Source organism: Bombina bombina, chromosome 12 (genome assembly GCF_027579735.1).
Source record: "Bombina bombina isolate aBomBom1 chromosome 12, aBomBom1.pri, whole genome shotgun sequence".
Lineage (NCBI taxonomy): Eukaryota > Metazoa > Chordata > Amphibia > Anura > Bombinatoridae > Bombina > Bombina bombina.
The window spans coordinates 78,165,489-78,186,928 of record NC_069510.1 but is presented as its reverse complement, the minus strand read 5'-3'; the positions used below and the strand labels follow the sequence as shown (position 1 = coordinate 78,186,928).

The 21,440-nt window shown below is 40.6% G+C and overlaps 1 protein-coding gene across 2 annotated transcripts in view; it reads left to right on the top strand.

Moving 5' to 3' along the window:
* The window catches only part of LOC128642978 (glutamate receptor ionotropic, NMDA 1), a 360,366-nt gene that overhangs the window by 233,321 nt on the left and 105,605 nt on the right, over positions 1 to 21,440 (top strand). For both annotated transcript variants that reach the window (XM_053695888.1, XM_053695887.1), the window contains 3 exons: positions 2,197 to 2,315; positions 2,457 to 2,569; positions 6,653 to 6,801. In XM_053695888.1, the coding sequence (XP_053551863.1) occupies positions 2,197 to 2,315; positions 2,457 to 2,569; positions 6,653 to 6,801 (381 nt within the window). The remainder of the gene's footprint in view (positions 1 to 2,196; positions 2,316 to 2,456; positions 2,570 to 6,652; positions 6,802 to 21,440) is intronic.

Genomic DNA, 21,440 nt, shown 5'->3' with positions numbered 1-21,440 from the left:
ATGGTCTCTGCCTCTGAGACAGGACCTTCTGATTCAGGGTCCTTTCAAACATCCAAATCTAATTTCTCTGAGGCTGACTGCATGGAGATTGAACGCTTGATTCTATCAAAGCGGGGATTCTCGGAGTCAGTGATTGATACCTTAATACAGGCTAGGAAACCTGTTACCAGGAAAATTTAACATAAAATATGGCGTAAATACTTATATTGGTGCGAATCCAAGAGTTACTCATGGAGTAAGGTTAGGATTCCTAGGATATTGTCTTTTCTACAAGAAGGTTTAGAAAAGGCTTTATCTGCTAGTTCGTTAAAGGGACAGATTTCAGCTCTGTCTATCCTTTTACACAAACGTCTGGCAGAAGTTCCAGACGTTCAGGCTTTTTGTCAGGCTTTGGCTAGGATTAAGCCTGTGTTTAAGACTGTTGCTCCGCCGTGGAGCTTAAACTTAGTTCTTAACGTTCTGCAAGGTGTTCCGTTTGAACCCCTTCATTCCATTGATATCAAGCTGTTATCTTGGAAAGTTCTGTTTTTAATGGCTATTTCCTCGGCTCGAAGAGTCTCTGAGTTATCGGCCTTACATTGTGATTCTCCTTATCTGATTTTTCATTCAGACAAGGTAGTTCTGCGTACTAAACCTGGGTTCTTACCTCAGGTAGTCACTAACAAGAATATCAATCAAGAGATTGTTGTTCCATCATTGTGCCCTAACCCTTCTTCAAAGAAGGAACGACTTCTGCACAATCTGGACGTCGTCCGTGCCCTGAAATTTTATTTGCAGGCAACTAAAGATTTTCATCAAACTTCTTCCCTGTTTGTCGTTTATTCTGGACAGAGGAGAGGTCAAAAAGCTTCGGCTACCTCTCTCTCTTTTTGGCTTCGTAGCATAATACGTTTAGCCTATGAGACTGCTGGACAGCAGCCTCCTGAAAGGATTACAGCTCATTCTACTAGAGCTGTGGCTTCCACTTGGGCCTTTAAGAATGAGGCCTCTGTTGAACAGATTTGCAAGGCTGCAACTTGGTCTTCACTTCACACTTTTTCAAAATTTTACAAATTTGACACTTTTGCTTCTTCGGAGGCTGTTTTTGGGAGAAAGGTTCTACAGGCAGTGGTTCCTTCCGTGTAAAGATCCTGCCTGTCCCTCCCGTCATCCGTGTACTTTTAGCTTTGGTATTGGTATCCCATAAGTAATGGATGACCCGTGGACTGACTACACTTAACAGGAGAAAATATAATTTATGCTTACCTGATAAATTCATTTCTCCTGTAGTGTAGTCAGTCCACGGCCCGCCCTGTTTTTTACGGCAGGTCTAAATTTTAAATTAAACTCCAGTCACCACTGCACTCTATAGTTTTCTCCTTTCTCGTTTGGTTTCGGTCGAATGACTGGGTATGACGTAGAGGGGAGGAGCTATATGGCAGCTCTGCTTGGGTGATCCTCTTGCACTTCCTGTTAGGGAGGAGATATAATCCCATAAGTAATGGATGACCCGTGGACTGACTACACTACAGGAGAAATGAATTTATCAGGTAAGCATAAATTATATTTTTTTTTTGTCAGCAATGTACCCAATACCACTGGGTAGATATTTGACTTAAGTAAACATACACAAACTGGTGCGCTTACTGCCCACTTGCAGGGACTCCTTGTAGCGTTTCTTCAGCCCAGACACATCTGGCTAGCTCCCGATAGGACCACACCTCCGTTGCAGGAAGCATCGTAATCTGCCCAATACACCAGGAAGTGACATAAATACATAGGATGCTTCCGCACTCTAGCAGTGAACAAGTGCGGTGAACCTGCATGATCCGCGTATGCATGGTTCCTCGGTGACCTTCATTGCGGAAAGATTTTATTTTGCTGTTGATTGCCTTGGTTTTAAGCAATAAAGGAATGTTTGTCTTTTTAAAGCCTGCCTGTCAGTGATCTTTATACTAACCGGACTAGCAAGAGTGCAGAAGCATCCTATGTATAGATATTTGACTTGATAGTAAAGAAAATGCCAAATGTGAAGTTGTGGGAATAATTTGTTACAAGATCATCTATACATGTATAGAGTTTCAGATCAATGATGTAAAATGATAAGAAATCACTAGCTCCTTAATTTTTTATTTCTGCCCCATCACAATGCAGTTGTTATTTCTTGTTGAGATCATATGAGCTGCACATTTACTTACCTGTCTTTCTGTGTGTTAGGAAATTCCGAGGAGCACACTGGATTCATTTATGCAGCCATTTCAAAGCACACTGTGGCTTCTTGTAGGGCTGTCCGTGCATGTGGTTGCTGTCATGTTATATCTGTTGGATCGCTTCAGGTGAGTGCATCTATGAAATAATCACTGTAAGCACAAATAACATTAGACATGTTTATTGTAGCAGAATTAAAAGAGACATGTCCCTTTAATATATATTTTTGTGATACGAAACTTACTGATTATATATGTGTTCTCTTTCAGTCCATTTGGTCGTTTTAAAGTTAATAGCGAGGAAGAAGAGGAGGATGCCCTGACATTGTCTTCAGCTATGTGGTTCTCATGGGGCGTGCTGTTGAACTCGGGTATTGGAGAAGGTGAGATAACAGTATAGGGGCTAAATTTATAGATGCATATGAGGTTGCCAAAGGGCCCTCACAAAGACTAGTTTGTGTTCGAAATGTATTGAGCATCGTTTCACCTATACTCTCCACAATCTGGTAATGGCCATTAACATCTATATTTCCATCAGGTGCTCAATACATGATGTCACATCAAACACGAACTGCTAGAAACTCAGAGACACAATAATGACAACTGCAGTGCTTTGTAAATACTCAATGGTTTATGTAAATATTTGTAATGGTAAAATATTTGCTTGTCTGCTTTATAATGGTAATGTTGCATCCCTTGATAGATGCAAAGGTGTCTTGACGACTCGTAGATGCGAACTAGGGGCTGGTCGTGAGCATTCCGGGATGTTCTAGAGTCATGGTCCGGCTTTTCACTTACTTGTAGGCCCATTATGTCGAATTGATAAAAATGTTATTACAGCTCGTTTCACCACAGTTGTGTGTCGCTATTTCAAGGCTAACAATGTTATCTCCTTTTCTTTTTTTGCATATGTTAGAGGGGACTTCTTTTTATTAGAATGAGTTTATTTTCTTCAATGAATTTGTTTTTTAACATTTTTAAAGTGTTTTTTTTGTGATACTGGTATTCTTCACTCAATGGGAAGATAGGTGAATGGCCACAAAATAGATGCGGCTCAACCGTTTTTAAAAACTTGCAACTCGCAGATGTGATGGGGGCTTTGAGTTGCTGCAAGTTTTTTTCACAAAACATTAGTTCCACTGATGAGTTTTGGTGAACGCAAGTCGAAACGCGTCAGTCTGTTTATTTACCTGCTCTGAACTTCACTGTTTTAACCCAGGTGTTTATGTTTTACCCCGTTTGTAACTAAGGGTTATTAATAAAAGTTGAATTTTAACTCCTATTCCGGTGCTCCTTGGATATGTCTATTGATGGCTTTTGGTGAACCTAGGCCATTGTCTCAGTATTCTGAATGCTGCTGTGTAACAGGAAGTAGTTTGATATTGGTTCCCATATATTACAGTACCTTGCTAATGTTTAAATACAGTGAAATATCCTTCACAGTGGAGCGCTAAGAGGACTCTTGTTAGAAGATAGATGGTACTCTATTGATTATAATGTGAGGAGTGGAGGTTACATATCTTTGAATTGCACATTTTTCTAGTTACAATGTGTCATGTTTGGGGGGTGTTCAGGTTGGAGCTCAGATGTGGTGCTTTTTGGTTCAGAAATCAAAACAGCCGCTTTCATCTTAGAAGAATTTCGCATAGGCATAATTATGCAGAAGAACAAAGATTCTTTATTGCAGATAAACAAAGTAAGAACAGACTGATATCAAGCAAAGGTAAAGTTCAAAGAAACAAGATTCTTCAGGTACTTGGTTATAGCAATGTAACAGGATACACAGGCATGATACACAGGTCCTTGGAATAGCAATGTAACAGGAAACTCAGGTACTTGGATTAGCAATGCAACAGGATACACAGGCAGGATACACAGATCCTTGGAATAGCAATGTAACAGGAAACTCAGGTACTTGGATTAGCAATGCAACAGGATATACAGGCAGGATACGCAGGTCCGTAGAATAGCAATGTAACAGAAGACTCAGGTATGTGCTGTAGCAATGTAACAGGATACTCAGGTATGTGCAATAGCAATGTAACAGGAAACTCAGGTATGTGCAATAGCAATGTAACAGGAAACCCAGGTATGTGCAATAGCAATGTAACAGGAAACTCAGGTATGTGCAATAGCAATGTAACAGGAAACCCAGGTATGTGCAATAGCAATGTAACAGGAAACCCAGGTATGTGCAATAGCAATGTAACAGGAAACTCAGGTATGTGCAATAGCAATGTAACAGGAAACCCAGGTATGTGCAATAGCAATGTAACAGGAAACCCAGGTATGTGCAATAGCAATGTAACAGGAAACTCAGGTATGTGCAATAGCAATGTAACAGGAAACCCAGGTATGTGCAATAGCAATGTAACAGGAAACTCAGGTATGTGCAATAGCAATGCAACAGGAAACTCAGGTACTTGGATTAGCAATGCAACAGGATACACAGGCAGGATACACAGCAATGTAACAGGAAACTCAGGTATGTGCAATAGCAATGTAATAGGAAACCCAGGTATGTGCAATAGCAATGTAACAGGAAACTCAGGTATGTGCAATAGCAATGTAACAGGAAACTCAGGTACTTGGATTAGCAATGCAACAGGATACACAGGCAGGATACACAGCAATGTAACAGGAAACTCAGGTATGTGCAATAGCAATGTAACAGGAAACCCAGGTATGTGCAATAGCAATGTAACAGGAAACCCAGGTATGTGCAATAGCAATGTAACAGGAAACTCAGGTATGTGCAATAGCAATGTAACAGGAAACCCAGGTATGTGCAATAGCAAGGTAACAGGAAACTCAGGTATGTGCAATAGCAAGGTAACAGGAAACTCAGGTATGTGCAATAGCAAGGTAACAGGAAACTCAGGTATGTGCAATAGCAAGGTAACAGGAAACTCAGGTACTTGGATTAGCAATGCAACAGGATACACAGGCAGGATACACAGTTCCTTGGAATAGCAATGTAATAGGATACTCAGGTATGTGCAATAGCAATGTAACAGGATACTCAAGTACTCTGCAGTATTTGTTAATATCACAGGTAGCAGAGTCCCCAGACTTAAATTAATACTTCACAGTATTGACTGGCTTGTATAACAGGACACAGACTTGAATTAACACTTCACAGTACTGGCATGAATAACAGGACACCGTCTTGAATTAACACTGCACAGTACTGACTTGTATAACAGGCAGAAGGATACACAGGTACTTGGATTGCAGCTTACAAACCTCACAGGTTGAATTGCATCTTACAAGATTTACAAGTTAGAAATGCAGCATACAGGCCTCACAGATTTGGAGAGACTCCCAGAAACAGACAGACTGGATACAGATAAAACAACATACTTTCAGAGCGCCTGAATGGGGGTAGGGACAGCCCATTTATAGTTGAGCAGCCAGACAGGTGTAAGCAAGCAGGAATCACAAAATGATCAGCCCTCTAGTGGTCAAGGATTAATCTTCTATAGAGGAAATTAAAGGGACAGATACCATTCAGGTAAGAATGTGACAGCAAAAAACAAGAAAACAGAAGTGTTGCATTTAATCCTGGGAATGGATATTACACAATGTTGCATTAGTTTTTTTTAGCAAGATTTAAGTTTCACAAATGTATTTTAGTGACTTTAGGCTACTTTGTCAGCGAACCCCACACATTAATTATTACGGATATGCATATATACATTGTTCGGAATTTATTAGTGAAACAAATACCGAAAATGGCTGCAGTCTATATGGCATTCGGCTAATTTAACCTCCAGATTTATTAGAGTGCACATAACGAATCTATACAAAGCCCTATTCATTTTAATCCTAATCATAACTTAAAGTGTGCCCGCAGCTCCTCTGTACTTAGCACAGCAATGACGAAACCCACTTCCTCCAATCATGGCGTGCACCCCGAGGTGTCTAGCTTGTGAGGCCACACAGCGATTGGAGGAAGACAGTTTCATCGATGCTGTGCTAAGTACATCACGAGAAGTGGGTGGGGGATCGCCATTCTGGTTTTGCTAAAGATAAAGGTAAGTATTTAAAAAAATGCTGTAATGTTAAGTTTAATGAATGAAAGTGCCCATGTTTTTAATAATATTTTTAAAAAACGGGCACTCATTCAACTTTACATTCACTTTAATCTGAACCCATTAGTGGGGATTATTGTAGTCCATGATATGATTCCATGGGGACATTACAGTCCAACATCTCTGGCTCTTATGCATGAACATGAATATGTATGTTTGATTATATTTGTATATAGGGTGAACATTGTTACGCAGTGGGGGTTATTTTCAAATGTTGCCCTAGATTCCATTTCTTTCAAGTTAGGCTTGTCAATAAATTATATCACAGCACATTAATTCGATATATTGTCCAAATAATATATCTGCAACATCTCATAAACAGAACTTAGACAGTATTAATATGAACTGTAATAAATGTACATTTTTTTTTAGGGGCACCAAGAAGTTTTTCAGCTCGAATCCTTGGTATGGTGTGGGCTGGATTTGCTATGATCATTGTAGCTTCCTACACTGCTAACCTAGCTGCCTTCCTGGTGCTGGACAGGCCGGAGGAAAGAATAACTGGAATCAATGACCCACGGGTAAATATATTTATTTAAACCTTGCATGTAAATATATTATATATACTGTGTGTATATATATATATATATAAATATATATATATAAAAATATATAAATATATACATATCTTTATATATAGCAAGGGCAAAATGTCACTCGCCACTTCTGATCCCACCCACTACCCGGCCACACCACACCCACTAATCCACCGCTCTTTGTTTATGTTTAGCCATTGGGAAACACCTTATTGCACAGTCATTTTTAATATTGTTTTTATTTTATATCATAGCAAATCTAAATAATGCTGCATTCAGGAATAAATTATCAAAAATTAGTGCATAGCAGTTAGCAACATCAATTAGGCGTTTCTCCAACATTGGTGTGTCCGGTCCACGGCGTCATCCTTACTTGTGGGATATTCTCTTCCCCAACAGGAAATGGCAAAGAGTCCCAGCAAAGCTGGCCATATAGTCCCTCCTAGGCTCCGCCCACCCCAGTCATTCTCTTTACCGTTGCACAGGCAACATCTCCACGGAGATGGTTAAGAGTTTTTTGGTGTTTTAATGTAGTTTTTATTCTTCTATCAAGTGTTTGTTATTTTAAAATAGTGCTGGTATGTACTATTTACTCTGAAACAGAAAAGGATGAAGATTTCTGTTTGAAAGAGGAAGATGATTTTAGCAGACAGTAACTAAAATCGATTGCTGTTTTCACATAGGACTGTTGAGATGAAGTAACTTCAGTTGGGGGAAACAGTTAGCAGACTTTTCTGCTTAAGGTATGACTAGCCATATTTCTAACAAGACTGAGTAATGCTGGAAGGCTGTCATTTCCCCTCATGTGGACCGGTAAGCCATTTTCTTAGTCAAACATAAAAGAATAATGGGGTTAAAAAGGGCTAAAAAACTGGTAGACATTTTTATGGGCTAAATCGATTGCTTTATTGGGGCATATTATTCAGATTCTAGCTAACAATTGGCATTTATAATCTTGGGGAACGTTTAAAAAACGGCAGGCACTGTGTTGGACACCTTTTTTAGTCAGGGGGCCTTTCTAGTTATAGACTGAGCCTCATTTTCGCGCCATTACTGCGCAGTTGTTTTTGGAGAGCAGGGCATGCAGAGGCATGTGTGAGGATCTAAGAATCACTAAAAAAGCTTCTAGAAGGCGTCATTTGGTATCGTATTCCCCTTTGGGCTTGGTTGGGTCTCAGCAAAGACTATAGCTGGGACTGTATAGGGGTTAAATTTAAAAACGGCTCCGGTTCCGTTATTTTAAGGGTTAAAGCTCTGAAATTTGGTGTGCAATACTTTTAATGCTTTAAGACACTGTGGTGAAATTTTGGTAATTTTTGAACAATTCCTTCATACTTTTTCACATATTCAGTAATAAAGTGTTTTCAGTTTGAAATTTAAAGAGACAGTAACGGTTTTATTTTAAAACGTTTTTTGTGCTTTGTTGACAAGTTTAAGCCTGTTTAACATGTCTGTACCTTCAGATAAGCTATGTTCTATATGTATGAAAGCCAATGTGTCTCCCCATTTAAATTTATGTGATAATTGTGCCATAGCGTCCAAACAAAGTAAGGACAGTAATGCCACAGATAATGATATTGCCCAAGATGATTCCTCAAATGAGGGGAGTAAACATGATACTACATCATCCCCTACTGTGTCTACACCAGTTTTGCCCATACAGGAGGCCCCTAGTACATCTAGTGCGCCAATACTTATTACCATGCAACAATTAACGGCTATAATGGATAACTCCATAGCAAATCTTTTATCCAAAATGCCTACTTATCAGAGAAAGCGCGATTGCTCTGTTTTAAACACTGAAGAGCAAGAGGGCGCTGATGATAATTGTTCTGACATACCCTCACACCAATCTGAAGGGGCCATGAGGGAGGTTTTGTCTGATGGAGAAATCTCAGATTCAGGAAAAATTTCTCATCAAGCTGAACCTGATGTTGTGACATTTAAATTTAAATTAGAACATCTCCGCGCACTGCTTAAGGAGGTGTTATCTACTCTGGATGATTGTGACAATTTGGTCATTCCAGAGAAATTATGTAAGATGGACAAGTTCCTAGAGGTTCCGGTGCCCCCCGACGCTTTTCCTATACCCAAGCGGGTGGCGGACATAGTAAATAAAGAGTGGGAAAAGCCCGGCATACCTTTTGTTCCCCCCCCTATATTTAAGAAATTATTTCCTATAGTCGACCCCAGAAAGGACTTATGGCAGACAGTCCCCAAGGTCGAGGGGGCGGTTTCTACTCTAAACAAACGCACTACTATTCCTATCGAAGATAGTTGTGCTTTTAAAGATCCTATGGATAAAAAATTAGAAGGTTTGCTTAAAAAGATTTTTGTACAGCAAGGTTACCTTCTACAACCAATTTCATGCATTGTTCCTGTCACTACGGCAGCGTGTTTCTGGTTCGAGGAACTAGAAAAGTTGCTCAGTAGAGAAACTCCATATGAGGAGGTTATGGACAGAGTTCACGCACTTAAATTGGCTAACTCTTTTGTTTTAGATGCCGCTTTGCAATTAGCTAGATTAGCTGCGAAAAATTCAGGGTTTGCTATCGTGGCGCGCAGATCGCTTTGGCTAAAGTCTTGGTCAGCGGATGTGTCTTCCAAGACAAAATTGCTTAACATCCCTTTCAAAGGTAAAACATTATTTGGACCAGAATTGAAAGAGATTATTTCAGACATCACTGGGGGAAAGGGCCACGCCCTCCCACAGGATAGGTCTTTTAAGGCTAAAAATAAGCCTAATTTTCGTCCCTTTCGCAGAAACGGACCAGCCTCTAATTCTGCATCCTCTAAGTAAGAGGGTAATGCCTCACAGCCCAAACCAGCCTGGAAACCAATACAAGGCTGGAACAAGGGTAAGCAGGCCAAGAAGCCTACCACTGCTACCAAAACAGCATGAAGGGATAGCCCCCGATCCGGGACCGGATCTAGTGGGGGGCAGACTCTCTCTCTTTGCTCAGGCTTGGGCAAGAGATGTTCAGGATCCTTGGGCGCTAGAAATAGTTTCTCAAGGTTATCTCCTGGAATTCAAGGAACTACCCCCAAGGGGAAGGTTCCACAGGTCTCACTTATCCTCAAACAAAATAAAGAGACAGGCATTCTTACATTGTGTAGAAGACCTGTTAAAGATGGGAGTGATACATCCAGTTCCAATAAGGGAACAAGGAATGGGATTTTATTCCAATTTGTTCGTAGTTCCCAAAAAAGAGGGAACATTCAGACCAATTTTGGATTTGAAGATCCTAAACAAATTTCTCAGGGTACCATCGTTCAAAATGGAAACTATTCGAACGATCCTACCCACCATCCAGGAAAGTCAATTTATGACTACCGTGGATTTAAAGGATGCGTACCTACATATATCCACAAGGAACATCATCAGTTCCTAAGGTTCGCTTTTCTGGACAAGCATTACCAGTTTGTGGCACTTCCATTCGGATTAGCCACTGCTCCAAGGATTTTCACAAAGGTACTAGGGTCCCTTCTAGCGGTTCTAAGACCAAGGGGCATTGCAGTAGTACCTTACTTGGACGACATCCTAATACAAGCGTCGTCCCTGTCAATAGCAAAGGCTCATACGGACATCGTCCTAGCCTTTCTCAGATCTCACGGATGGAAGGTGAACAAAGAAAAAAGTTCTCTGTCCCCGTCGACAAGAGTCTAAGCTCTTGTCAAGTACTTCATTCTGTTCCTCGTCCTTCCATAGCGCAGTGCATGGAAGTAATAGGATTGATGGTTGCAACAATGGACATAGTTCCTTTTGCACGAATTCATCTAAGACCATTACAACTGTGCATGCTCAAACAGTGGAATGGGGATTATACAGACTTGTCTCCGATGATTCAAGTAGATCAAAAGACCAGAGATTCACTCCGTTGGTGGCTGACCCTGGACAATCTGTCCCAGGGAATGAGCTTCCGCAGACCAGAGTGGGTCATTGTCACGACCGACGCCAGTCTAGTGGGCTGGGGCGCGGTCTGGGAATCCCTGAAAGCTCAGGGTCTATGGTCTCGGGAAGAGTCTCTTCTCCCGATAAACATTCTGGAACTGAGAGCGATATTCAATGCTCTCAGAGCTTGGCCTCAACTAGCAAAGGCCAAATTCATAAGGTTCCAATCAGACAACATGACGACCGTTGCATATATCAATCATCAGGGGGGAACAAGGAGTTCCCTGGCGATGAAAGAGGTGACCAAAATAATTCAATGGGCGGAGGATCACTCCTGCCACTTGTCTGCGATCCACATCCCAGGAGTGGAAAATTGGGAAGCGGATTTTCTGAGTCGTCAGACATTCCATCCGGGGGAGTGGGAACTCCATCCGGAAATCTTTGCCCAAATAACTCAATTATGGGGCATTCCAGACATGGATCTGATGGCGTCTCGTCAGAACTTCAAGGTTCCTTGCTACGGGTCCAGATCCAGGGATCCCAAGGCGACCCTAGTAGATGCACTAGTAGCACCTTGGACTTTCAACCTAGCTTATGTATTCCCACCGTTTCCTCTCATTCCCAGGCTGGTAGCCAGGATCAATCAGGAGAGGGCCTCGGTGATCTTGATAGCTCCTGCATGGCCACGCAGGACTTGGTATGCAGACCTGGTGAATATGTCATCGGCTCCACCATAGAAGCTACCTTTGAGACGGGACCTTCTTGTTCAGGGTCCATTCGAACATCCGAATCTGGTTTCCCTCCAACTGACGGCTTGGAGATTGAACGCTTGATTTTATCAAAGCGTGGGTTTTCAGATTCTGTAATAGATACTCTGATTCAGGCTAGAAAACCTGTAACTAGAAAAATTTACCATAAAATATGGAAAAAATATATCTGTTGGTGTGAATCCAAAGGATTCCCATGGAACAAGATAAAAATTCCTAAGATTCTATCCTTTCTACAAGAAGGTTTGGAGAAAGGATTATCTGCAAGTTCTCTAAAGGGACAGATCTCTGCTTTATCTGTTTTACTGCACAAAAGACTGGCAGCTGTGCCAGATGTTCAAGCATTTGTTCAGGCTCTGGTTAGGATCAAGCCTGTTTACAGACCTTTGACTCCTCCCTGGAGTCTAAATCTAGTTCTTTCAGTTCTTCAAGGGGTTCCGTTTGAACCTTTACATTCCATAGATATTAAGTTACTATCTTGGAATGTTTTGTTTTTGGTTGCTATTTCTTCTGCTAGAAGAGTTTCAGAGTTATCTGCTCTGCAGTGTTCTCCGCCCTATCTGGTGTTCCATGCAGATAAGGTGGTTTTGCGTACTAAGCCTGGTTTTCTTCCGAAAGTTGTTTCTAACAAAAATATTAACCAGGAGATAGTTGTACCTTCTTTGTGTCCGAATCCAGTTTCAAAGAAGGAACGTTTGTTACACAATTTGGACGTTGTCCGTGCTCTAAAGTTCTATTTAGAGGCTACTAAAGATTTCAGACAAACATCTTCCTTGTTTGTTGTTTATTCTGGTAAAAGGAGAGGTCAAAAAGCGACTGCTACCTCTCTTTCCTTTTGGCTTAAAAGCATTATCCGATTGGCTTATGAGACTGCCGGACGGCAGCCTCCTGAAAGAATCACAGCTCACTCCACTAGGGCTGTGGCTTCCACATGGGCCTTCAAGAACGAGGCTTCTGTTGACCAGATATGTAAGGCAGCGACTTGGTCTTCACTGCACACTTTTGCCAAATTTTACAAATTTGATACTTTTGCTTCTTCGGAGGCTATTTTTGGGAGAAAGGTTTTGCAAGCTCTGGTGCCTTCCGTTTAGGTAACCTGATTTGCTCCCTCCCTTCATCCGTGTCCTAAAGCTTTGGTATTGGTTCCCACAAGTAAGGATGACGCCGTGGACCGGACACACCAATGTTGGAGAAAACAGAATTTATGCTTACCTGATAAATTACTTTCTCCAACGGTGTGTCCGGTCCACGGCCCGCCCTGGTTTTTTAATCAGGTCTGATGAATTATTTTCTCTAACTACAGTCACCACGGTACCATATGGTTTCTCCTATATATATTTCCTCCTGTCCGTCGGTCGAATGACTGGGGTGGGCGGAGCCTAGGAGGGACTATATGGCCAGCTTTGCTGGGACTCTTTGCCATTTCCTGTTGGGGAAGAGAATATCCCACAAGTAAGGATGACGCCGTGGACCGGACACACCGTTGGAGAAAGTAATTTATCAGGTAAGCATAAATTCTGTTTTTGGGGAAGACAACAGCTGGATGGAAAAAGGATGTTGTTGAACTGACAGAATGCAGAGAGTGCTGGCAGTCACGGAAGGTCATAAGAGATCCCTTCTCTCTCAGGCAATATCTTCTTTACCCTCTTTCTCCTCTCTTATATATCTTTTTTATTTCTTTTATTTTCACTCCACTCTCTCTTAACTGATTCTTCTCCACTTTCACTTTTCCTCTCTAATCCCACTTTCTGCCTCTGTTTAGCTTCTCAGAAGTAACGTTGTAAGCACTAATGGGGTCCCCACAGCTATAGAGGAATAACACATCCTTGCCCTTTCATGTATATATTATATCCCTTCAGATAATATTTTTAGAACATAGCCTAAAATGTGTGTCAGTGCGGCAGTAGGAGTGTACATTTAGCAAACACAATGTGCTAACTTTGCTACTTACAACACCCAACAGGGAGTGAATTTTGATTCAACTTCACTCACTAATTTTCACTCGCCACAGTTAAATTTCCACTCGCCGATGGTTAATGGGCGAGTGGAAATTTTGAGCCCTGATATATATTAAAGGGATATTGTACACTAGATTTTTCTTTGCATAAATGTTTTGTATATTATATTATACAGCCCATCTGGGAGTGTTTTTGTAACAATGTATAGTTTTGCTCATTTTTTAATAACATTGGGCTGATTTTCAGCCCCAAGGTATCAGATGTAGACTGAAGTCTACAGATTCCTGCTGTTTCTGTTTGTGTAAAGGGTGTTTTCATATGCAGGGGAGGGTGTGTGTCTGCTCTTTCTGCTTTCTCAGCCCCTTTCAGTGGGTGTCCCAGCCTAACCTTATGAGCAGTGCTAAACTGGAAGATTCTGCCCCTTTCAGTGGGTGTCCCAGCCTAACCTTATGAACAGTGCTAAACTGGAAGCTTCTAAATAGTTTATAAAAGGTTTTATACTGGATTTTTAGATCAGTATCTGTGCATATTAGTCTTTATAGTAATGTCTATTACAGGCAGTTATATGAAAAGTGGTGCAAACTGTCCCTTAAATTATATATATTGGTGTGTAAAGTGGGAACAAATACTAGTTGAAAATGATTTCTTTGTGTATAATGGGTCTGATGGTTTATTGAAATTGATGTGACATAAAATCTCTAATGTCTTCAATTTTGTTTTATCAAACTATTGCTTGTAATTACCTCAATATATTCCAATCTCTTTTTTTCACTTTTTCTGATTCTCTCCTTTTTCTTATTTTTAAAAATGTGCATCGTTTTTATCTCATTCATTAAAAAAATAACAAATTTTGTTATAAGTCAGGCTGAATGTTCTCTAATGATTTAACATTCATTTTTACAAAAAAAAGAGTACATTTCGGTTTTTACAATGTAGTATTTGGTTCTTAAATGTTTCGTTTTAAATACTATATATTATACTATACTATATTGTATTCTTATGGCCTTCATTGTCGGTCTATTGAATCAGTGTTCAAATGTAATATTCAAATGTTATATATATATATATATATATATATATATATATATATATATAGGTTCTGGAGAAGCGGAGAATACATCACCGAAACATCACCGAAACATCAATTAAATTTAACTTTTTTTAAAAAAATCATGTGACTTCACTGTTAGTGTGTTGGGAATAATATTGGAGTGATAGTACAGGTGGTTGACCCAGGAGGGCGGATTCTGTAATTGAGTTTGTGTGTATATATATATATATATATATATATATACACATATGAAAGTTACATTTATCTCTATAGAAACTGTGAAATAACAGAACAAATGTCAAGGGGAATATTCATTCTGCTGTTAAAATATCCAAATAATGTCTTCCTAAATTTAAACAATTATTACTGATGTATCTAGCTGAGTGTAATTTTACATTTTTTGTCTGTTAATATTTCTTTCTTTTACAAAGATATGACGAGTCCACAGATTTCATCCTTACTTGTGGGATATTAACCTCCTGCTAACAGGAAGTGGCAAAGAGCACCACAGCAGATCTGTATATATAGCTCCTCCCTTCCCTCCACCCCCAGTTATTCTCTTTGCCTGTGTTAGTAATAGGAAGAGGTAAAGCGAGGTGTTAGTTTTAGATTCTTCAATCAAGAAGTTTTTTATTTTAAATGGTACGGGTGAGTACTATTTTCCTCAGGGAGATATGAGAAGATTTATGCCCTGAGGTTGATGATCTTAGCAGATGTAACTAAGATCCATGTTGGTTCCCACAGAATTTCTGAAGGTAGTGCAAGAGAAATCTTCAGTGTGGAGAACGGTGTCATGCTACAAGCAGCATTGAGGTATGTTCAGTCTTTTATTCTGAGGAGACTTGGTATATCAGAGCTGAGAGACCTATGTTTATTCATATTGCCTAACATATAACGTTATACTCTATGGGGCTTGACACTGGGAGAGGCAACTTGTGAATTTATAGTTTATTAACAAGGGCTGCAAGTTTCTTTATTTACTAACGCCTAGATTTAGAGTTCTGCGGCCAAAGGGGTGCGTTAGCTACGCTTGCTTTTTTCTGGCCGCACCTTTTAAATACCGCTGGTATTTAGAGTTCACAGAATGGCTGCGTTAGGCTCCAAAAAGGGAGCGTATAGCATATTTACAGCAACTTCAACTCTCGATACCAGCGGTGCTTATGGACGCGGCCAGCTTCAAAAATGTGCTCGTGCACGATTCCCCCATAGAAAACAATGGGGCTGTTTGAGCTGAAAAAAAACCTAACACCTGCAAAAAAGCAGCGTTCAGCTCCTAACGCAGCCCCATTGTTGTCTATGGGGAAACACTTCCTACGTCTGCACCTAACACTCTAACATGTACCCCGAGTCTAAACACCCCTAACCTTACACTTATTAACCCCTAATCTGCCGCCCCCGCTATCGCTGACCCCTGCATATTATTATTAACCCCTAATCTGCCGCTCCGTACACCCCCGCCACCTACATTATCCCTATGTACCCCTAATCTGCTGCCCTAACATCGCCGACCCCTATATTATATTTATTAACCCCTAATCTGCCGCCTCCAACGTCGCCTCCACCTAACTACACTTATTAACCCCTAATCTGCCGACCGGACCTGAGCGCTACTATAATAAATGTATTAACCCCTAATCCGCCTCACTCCCGCCTCAATAACCCTATAATAAATAGTATTAACCCCTAATCTGCCCTCCCTAACATTGCCGACACCTAACTTCAAGTATTAACCCCTAATCTGCCGACAGGAGCTCACCGCTACTGTAATAAATTTATTAACCCCTAAAGCTAAGTCTAACCATAACCCTAAGACCCCACTAAATTAAATATAATTTAAATCTAACGAAATAAATTAACTCTTATTAACCCCTTAATGACCGAGGACGTGCAGGGTACGTCCTCAAAAAAAAGGCAGTTAACGCCTGAGGACGTACCCTGCACGTCCTCGGTGTGGAAAGCAGCTGGAAGCGATCCTGCTCGCTTCCAGCTGCTTTCCGGTTATTGCAGTGATGCCTCGATATGGAGGCATCCTGCAATAACCATACATGGCCATCCGATGCAGAGAGAGCCACTCTGTGGCCCTCTCTGCACCGGACATCGATGGCCGGTATCGTTGGTGGGTGGGAGCCGAATTGGGAGGCGGGTGGGCGGCCATCGGTGTTGCGCGTGACGTCACGGGGGGCGGGATCGGGATCGTGATCGTCGGGGGCGCGCACGGGCGCGCGCGCGTGCACGGGGGGTGGCGGGCGGGCGCGTGCACGGGGCGGGAGCGGGTGGGAACCGCTACACTACAGAAAAGTAGAAAAGGAAAAGTAAAAAAAAAAATAAATAAACTTTTTTTAAAAAACATCTAAGGGATCTGGAAGGGGTGGGGGGTTGGTCTTGGGGGGGGGGGGGGAAGCTACACTACAGAAAAGGGACATATTTTATTAAAAAAAAAGCATTTTTTTTCACTAAACTGGGTACTGGCAGACAGCTGCCAGTACCCAAGATGGCGCACATTAAGTCAGAGGGGGAGGGTTAGAGAGCTGTTTAGTGGGGGATCAGTGAGGTTGGGGGCTAAGGGGGATCCCTACACAGAAGCATATGTAAATATGCTAACAAAAAATGCACAAAAAAGCCCAAATATACCTTTTATTTTAGTACTGGCAGAGTTTCTGCCAGTACTTAAGATGGCGGGGACATTTGTGGGGTAGGGGAGGGAAGAGAGATGTTTGGGAGGGATCAGGGGGTCTGATGTTTCAGGTGGGAGGCTGATCTTTACACTAAAGCTAAAATTAACCCTGCAAGCTCCCTACAAGCTACCTAATTAACCCCTTCACTGCTAGCCATAATACACGTGTGATGCGCAGCGCCATTTAGCAGCATTCTAATTACCAAAAAGCAACTCCAAAGTCATATATGTCTGCTATTTCTGAACAAAGGGGATCCCAGAGAAGCATTTACAACCATTTGTGCCATAATTGCACAAGCTGTTTGTAAATTATTTCAGTGAGAAACCTAAAATTGTGAAAAATTTTACGTTTTTTTTAATTTGATCGCATTTGGCGGTGAAATGGTGGCATGAAATATACCAAAATGGGCCTAGATCAATACTTGGGGTTGTCTACTACACTACACTAAAGCTAAAATTACCCCAAAAAGCTCCTTACATGCTCCCTAATTAACCCCTTCACTGCTGGGCATAATACACGTGTGGTGCGCAGTGGCATTTAGCGGCCTTCTAATTACCAAAAAGCAATGCCAAAGCCATATATGTCTGCTATTTCTGAACAAAGGGGATCCCAGAGAAGAATTTACAACCATTTATGCCATAATTGCACAAGCTGTTAGTAAATAATTTCAGTGAGAAACTGAAAGTTTGTGAAAAAATTTGTGAAAAAGTGAACAATTTTTTGTATTTGATCGCATTTGGCGGTGAAATGGTGGCATGAAATATACCAAAATGGGCCTAGATCAATAATTTGGGATGTCTTCTAAAAAAAAATATATACATGTCAATGGATATTCAGGGATTCCTGAAAGATATTAGTGTTCTAATGTAACTAGCGCTAATTTTGAAAAATAATGGTTTGGAAATAGCAAAGTGCTACTTGTATTTATGGCCCTATAAGTTACAAAAAAAGCAAAGAAGATGTAAACATTGGGTATTTCTAAACTCAGGACAAAATTTAGAAACAATTTAGCATGGGTGTTTTTTGGTGGTTGTAGATGTGTAACAGATTTTGGGGTTCAAAGTTAGAAAAAGTGTGTTTTTTTCCATTTTTCCTCATATTTTATAATTTTTTTTATAGTAAATGATAAGATATGATGAAAATAATGGTATTTTTAGAAAGTCCATTTAATGGCGAGAAAAACGGTATATAATATGTGTGGGTACAGTAAATGAGTAAGAGGAAAATTTCAGCTAAACACAAACACCGCAGAAATGTAAAAATAGCCTTGGTCCCAAACGGACAGAAAATGGAAAAGTGCTCTGGTCACTAAGGGGTTAAATAAATTATTCCTATTTAAAGCTAAATACTTACCTGTAAAATAAACCCTAATATAGCTACAATATAAATTATAATTATATTATAGCTATTTTAGGATTTATATTTATTTTACAGGTAACTTTGTATTTATTTTAACCAGGTACAATAGCTATTAAATAGTTAAGAACTATTTAATAGCTAAAATAGTTAAAATAATTACAAAATTACCTGTAAAATAAATCCTAACCTAAGTTACAATTAAACCTAACACTACACTATCAATAAATAAATTAAATTAAATACCTACAAATAAATACAATTAAACCTAACACTACACTATCAATACATTAATTAAATACAATACCTACAAATAACTACAATTAAATAAACTAACTAAAGTACAAAAAAATAAAAAAGAACTAAGTTACAAAAAATAATAAAATATTTACAAACATTAGAAAAATATTACAACAGTTTTAAACTAATTACACCTACTCTAAGCCCCCTAATAAAATAACAAAGACCCCCAAAATAAAAAAAATGCCCTACCCTATTCTAAATTAAAAGCTTCAGCTAGCAATTTTGAACCGACTAACTGTAGTCCGAGTACAAAAACATTTGTTAGATTGGTCACTCAGGATCTAGAAGCAGCTAGACACCAATCCCTATGGACACATAACTTGTCCAGAGGTGAACGTCTAGCGATAAAGACCCTTCAGGATGACCCCTCTATAGCCATTAGGCCCGCCGATAAAGGCGGGGCCATTGTGATATTGAACTATAGAGATTACCAAGCTGACATCTTGACTCAGTTGACTGACACACAGACTTACACTGAGTTGCCCAATGACCCCACTATGAGGTTTAAAGCACAACTGGATGCTCTGATCCAGATGGGCTTTGAACATAGTTGGTTGTCTGAACATATTCGTGACTTTTGCTCCACGTCTTATCCAAAAATACCTATCCTATATTCCATTCCCAAGATACATAAAACATTGGACCATCCACCAGGCAGGCCCATTGTGTCGGCGAGGGATTCGCTGACACAACCGGTAGCTCAACTGGTTGATATACTACTACAACCTGTAGTAAAGGAAATTAAGTCATACATTATGGACACAGGGGACTTTATTCGTAAAATACGGACTGTTGACGTCCAGCATGATGACCTTTTGGTCTGTCTGGACGTCAACAGTCTGTATACTATTATTCCCCACACTGAGGGCCTTAAAGCTGTACAGGAACACATCACTAACAACCCTCTGTATGAGGGTCCACCGGTTGAATATTTCCTCTCTCTAATTGAATACTGTTTGTATAAAAATTACTTCAGATTTGAAAGTAAGTTTTATTTACAGACAGCTGGTACGGCCATGGGGTCCTCCATGGCCCCCGCATATGCCAATATATACATGTCTCAATTTGAAAATCTATATCTATGGAATTCTATTAATTCAGCAGTGATCTGCTATTATAGATTCATTGACGACATCTTTATGGTATGGCGGGGGACCATGGAGGACCTCCAAACTTGGTTTGAAAGTTACAACATGGCCACCAGCAATGTAAAATTCAAGATGACTGTTGATAGACAGACTATCAACTTTCTGGACCTGACGGTCTTTAAAAATGCACACCAACTGGGTACTACACTATATCATAAACAAACTGACCGTAACTCCATATTGAGAGCGGACAGTTGCCATCCTCCTGCCCTTCTAGAGGGCATAGTTAAGTCTCAGTTTATAAGAACAATGAGAAACAATTCAGACGCATATACTGGGGTCTCCCAACTGACAGGAGTGGGAGAGAGATTCCGTGAAAGGGGGTATAAACCATCGATTATCCAAAGTACCATGACCACAGTATCCACACTCACCCAAAATGATCTGATTAAGCCCACACAGAAGAGAGGCACAAGTAATAAGTTGATTATGTCTACAACATTTACCCCAGCTACAAAGAACACGGGACGAATTTTACATCAGCACTGGCCCATAATGGCATCTGATCCAAAATTAACATTCACCCAACAGCTACAACCTATGGTGGGATTTAGGAGGGGTACCAACCTTAAGGACCTCCTTATGCGAACAGATCAGAAATCTAGTTACACCACTGGGGCTACAATCAACATCAAAGGATCATATAGGTGCTTAGGCTGCACAACCTGCAACGGTCTGGTCAGCACCAAAACCTTTCATCACCCACACACAAATAGGAGATATGTGATTAAACATTCCATTACGTGTACTACTACACATGTAGTATACCTCCTTTTTTGCCCATGCTCGTGCTTCTATGTGGGTAAAACCACAGGCACGTTACGTGAACGAATGGCAAACCACAGGCATGCAATAAGATCTGCACTGAAATAAGGGGAATCCGAACAACCTGTGGCACGTCACTGTGCCAAACAAGGCCACTCTGTTTCTTCGATACGCTACATCCTCATTGACCATATACCCCCATTGGATCGGGGAGGAGACAGGAGCAAGATACTGCTTAAACGTGAAGCTCAGTGGATCTTCAAACTTGGAACTATCCATCCTGGTGGACTAAACACTACCCCAGATTTTAAAAACCTTGTTTGATCCCACAAGGCAGTGCTACGTACCTGGGGTATAACCCAGGGTCATAGTGGCTACGTGTAGCTTCCAGCCCCATTGCTCTAATGAGGTTTGTCGGCTGGTCGCTTACGACACACCCTAATGGGGGTAATTGCCCTCAACGGGGTAGTGGAAGCCTGGTCCCTGAGGCATAATTACCTACCCATGCACCTTAAACCTTGAATTGGGAAGCCATTAAATTACCTCTAAATGCGAGGGCGTAACAAGATGGACAATCTTTGTTTGATTATACTTGGCTTTTTTACTAGTTGGTCAAGTCTAATTTTGTTTACAATTGTGATAATGATGAATTTATAACGGATACAATGTCTATACTTATACACCACTCCATATTGCCTGACATGAGATT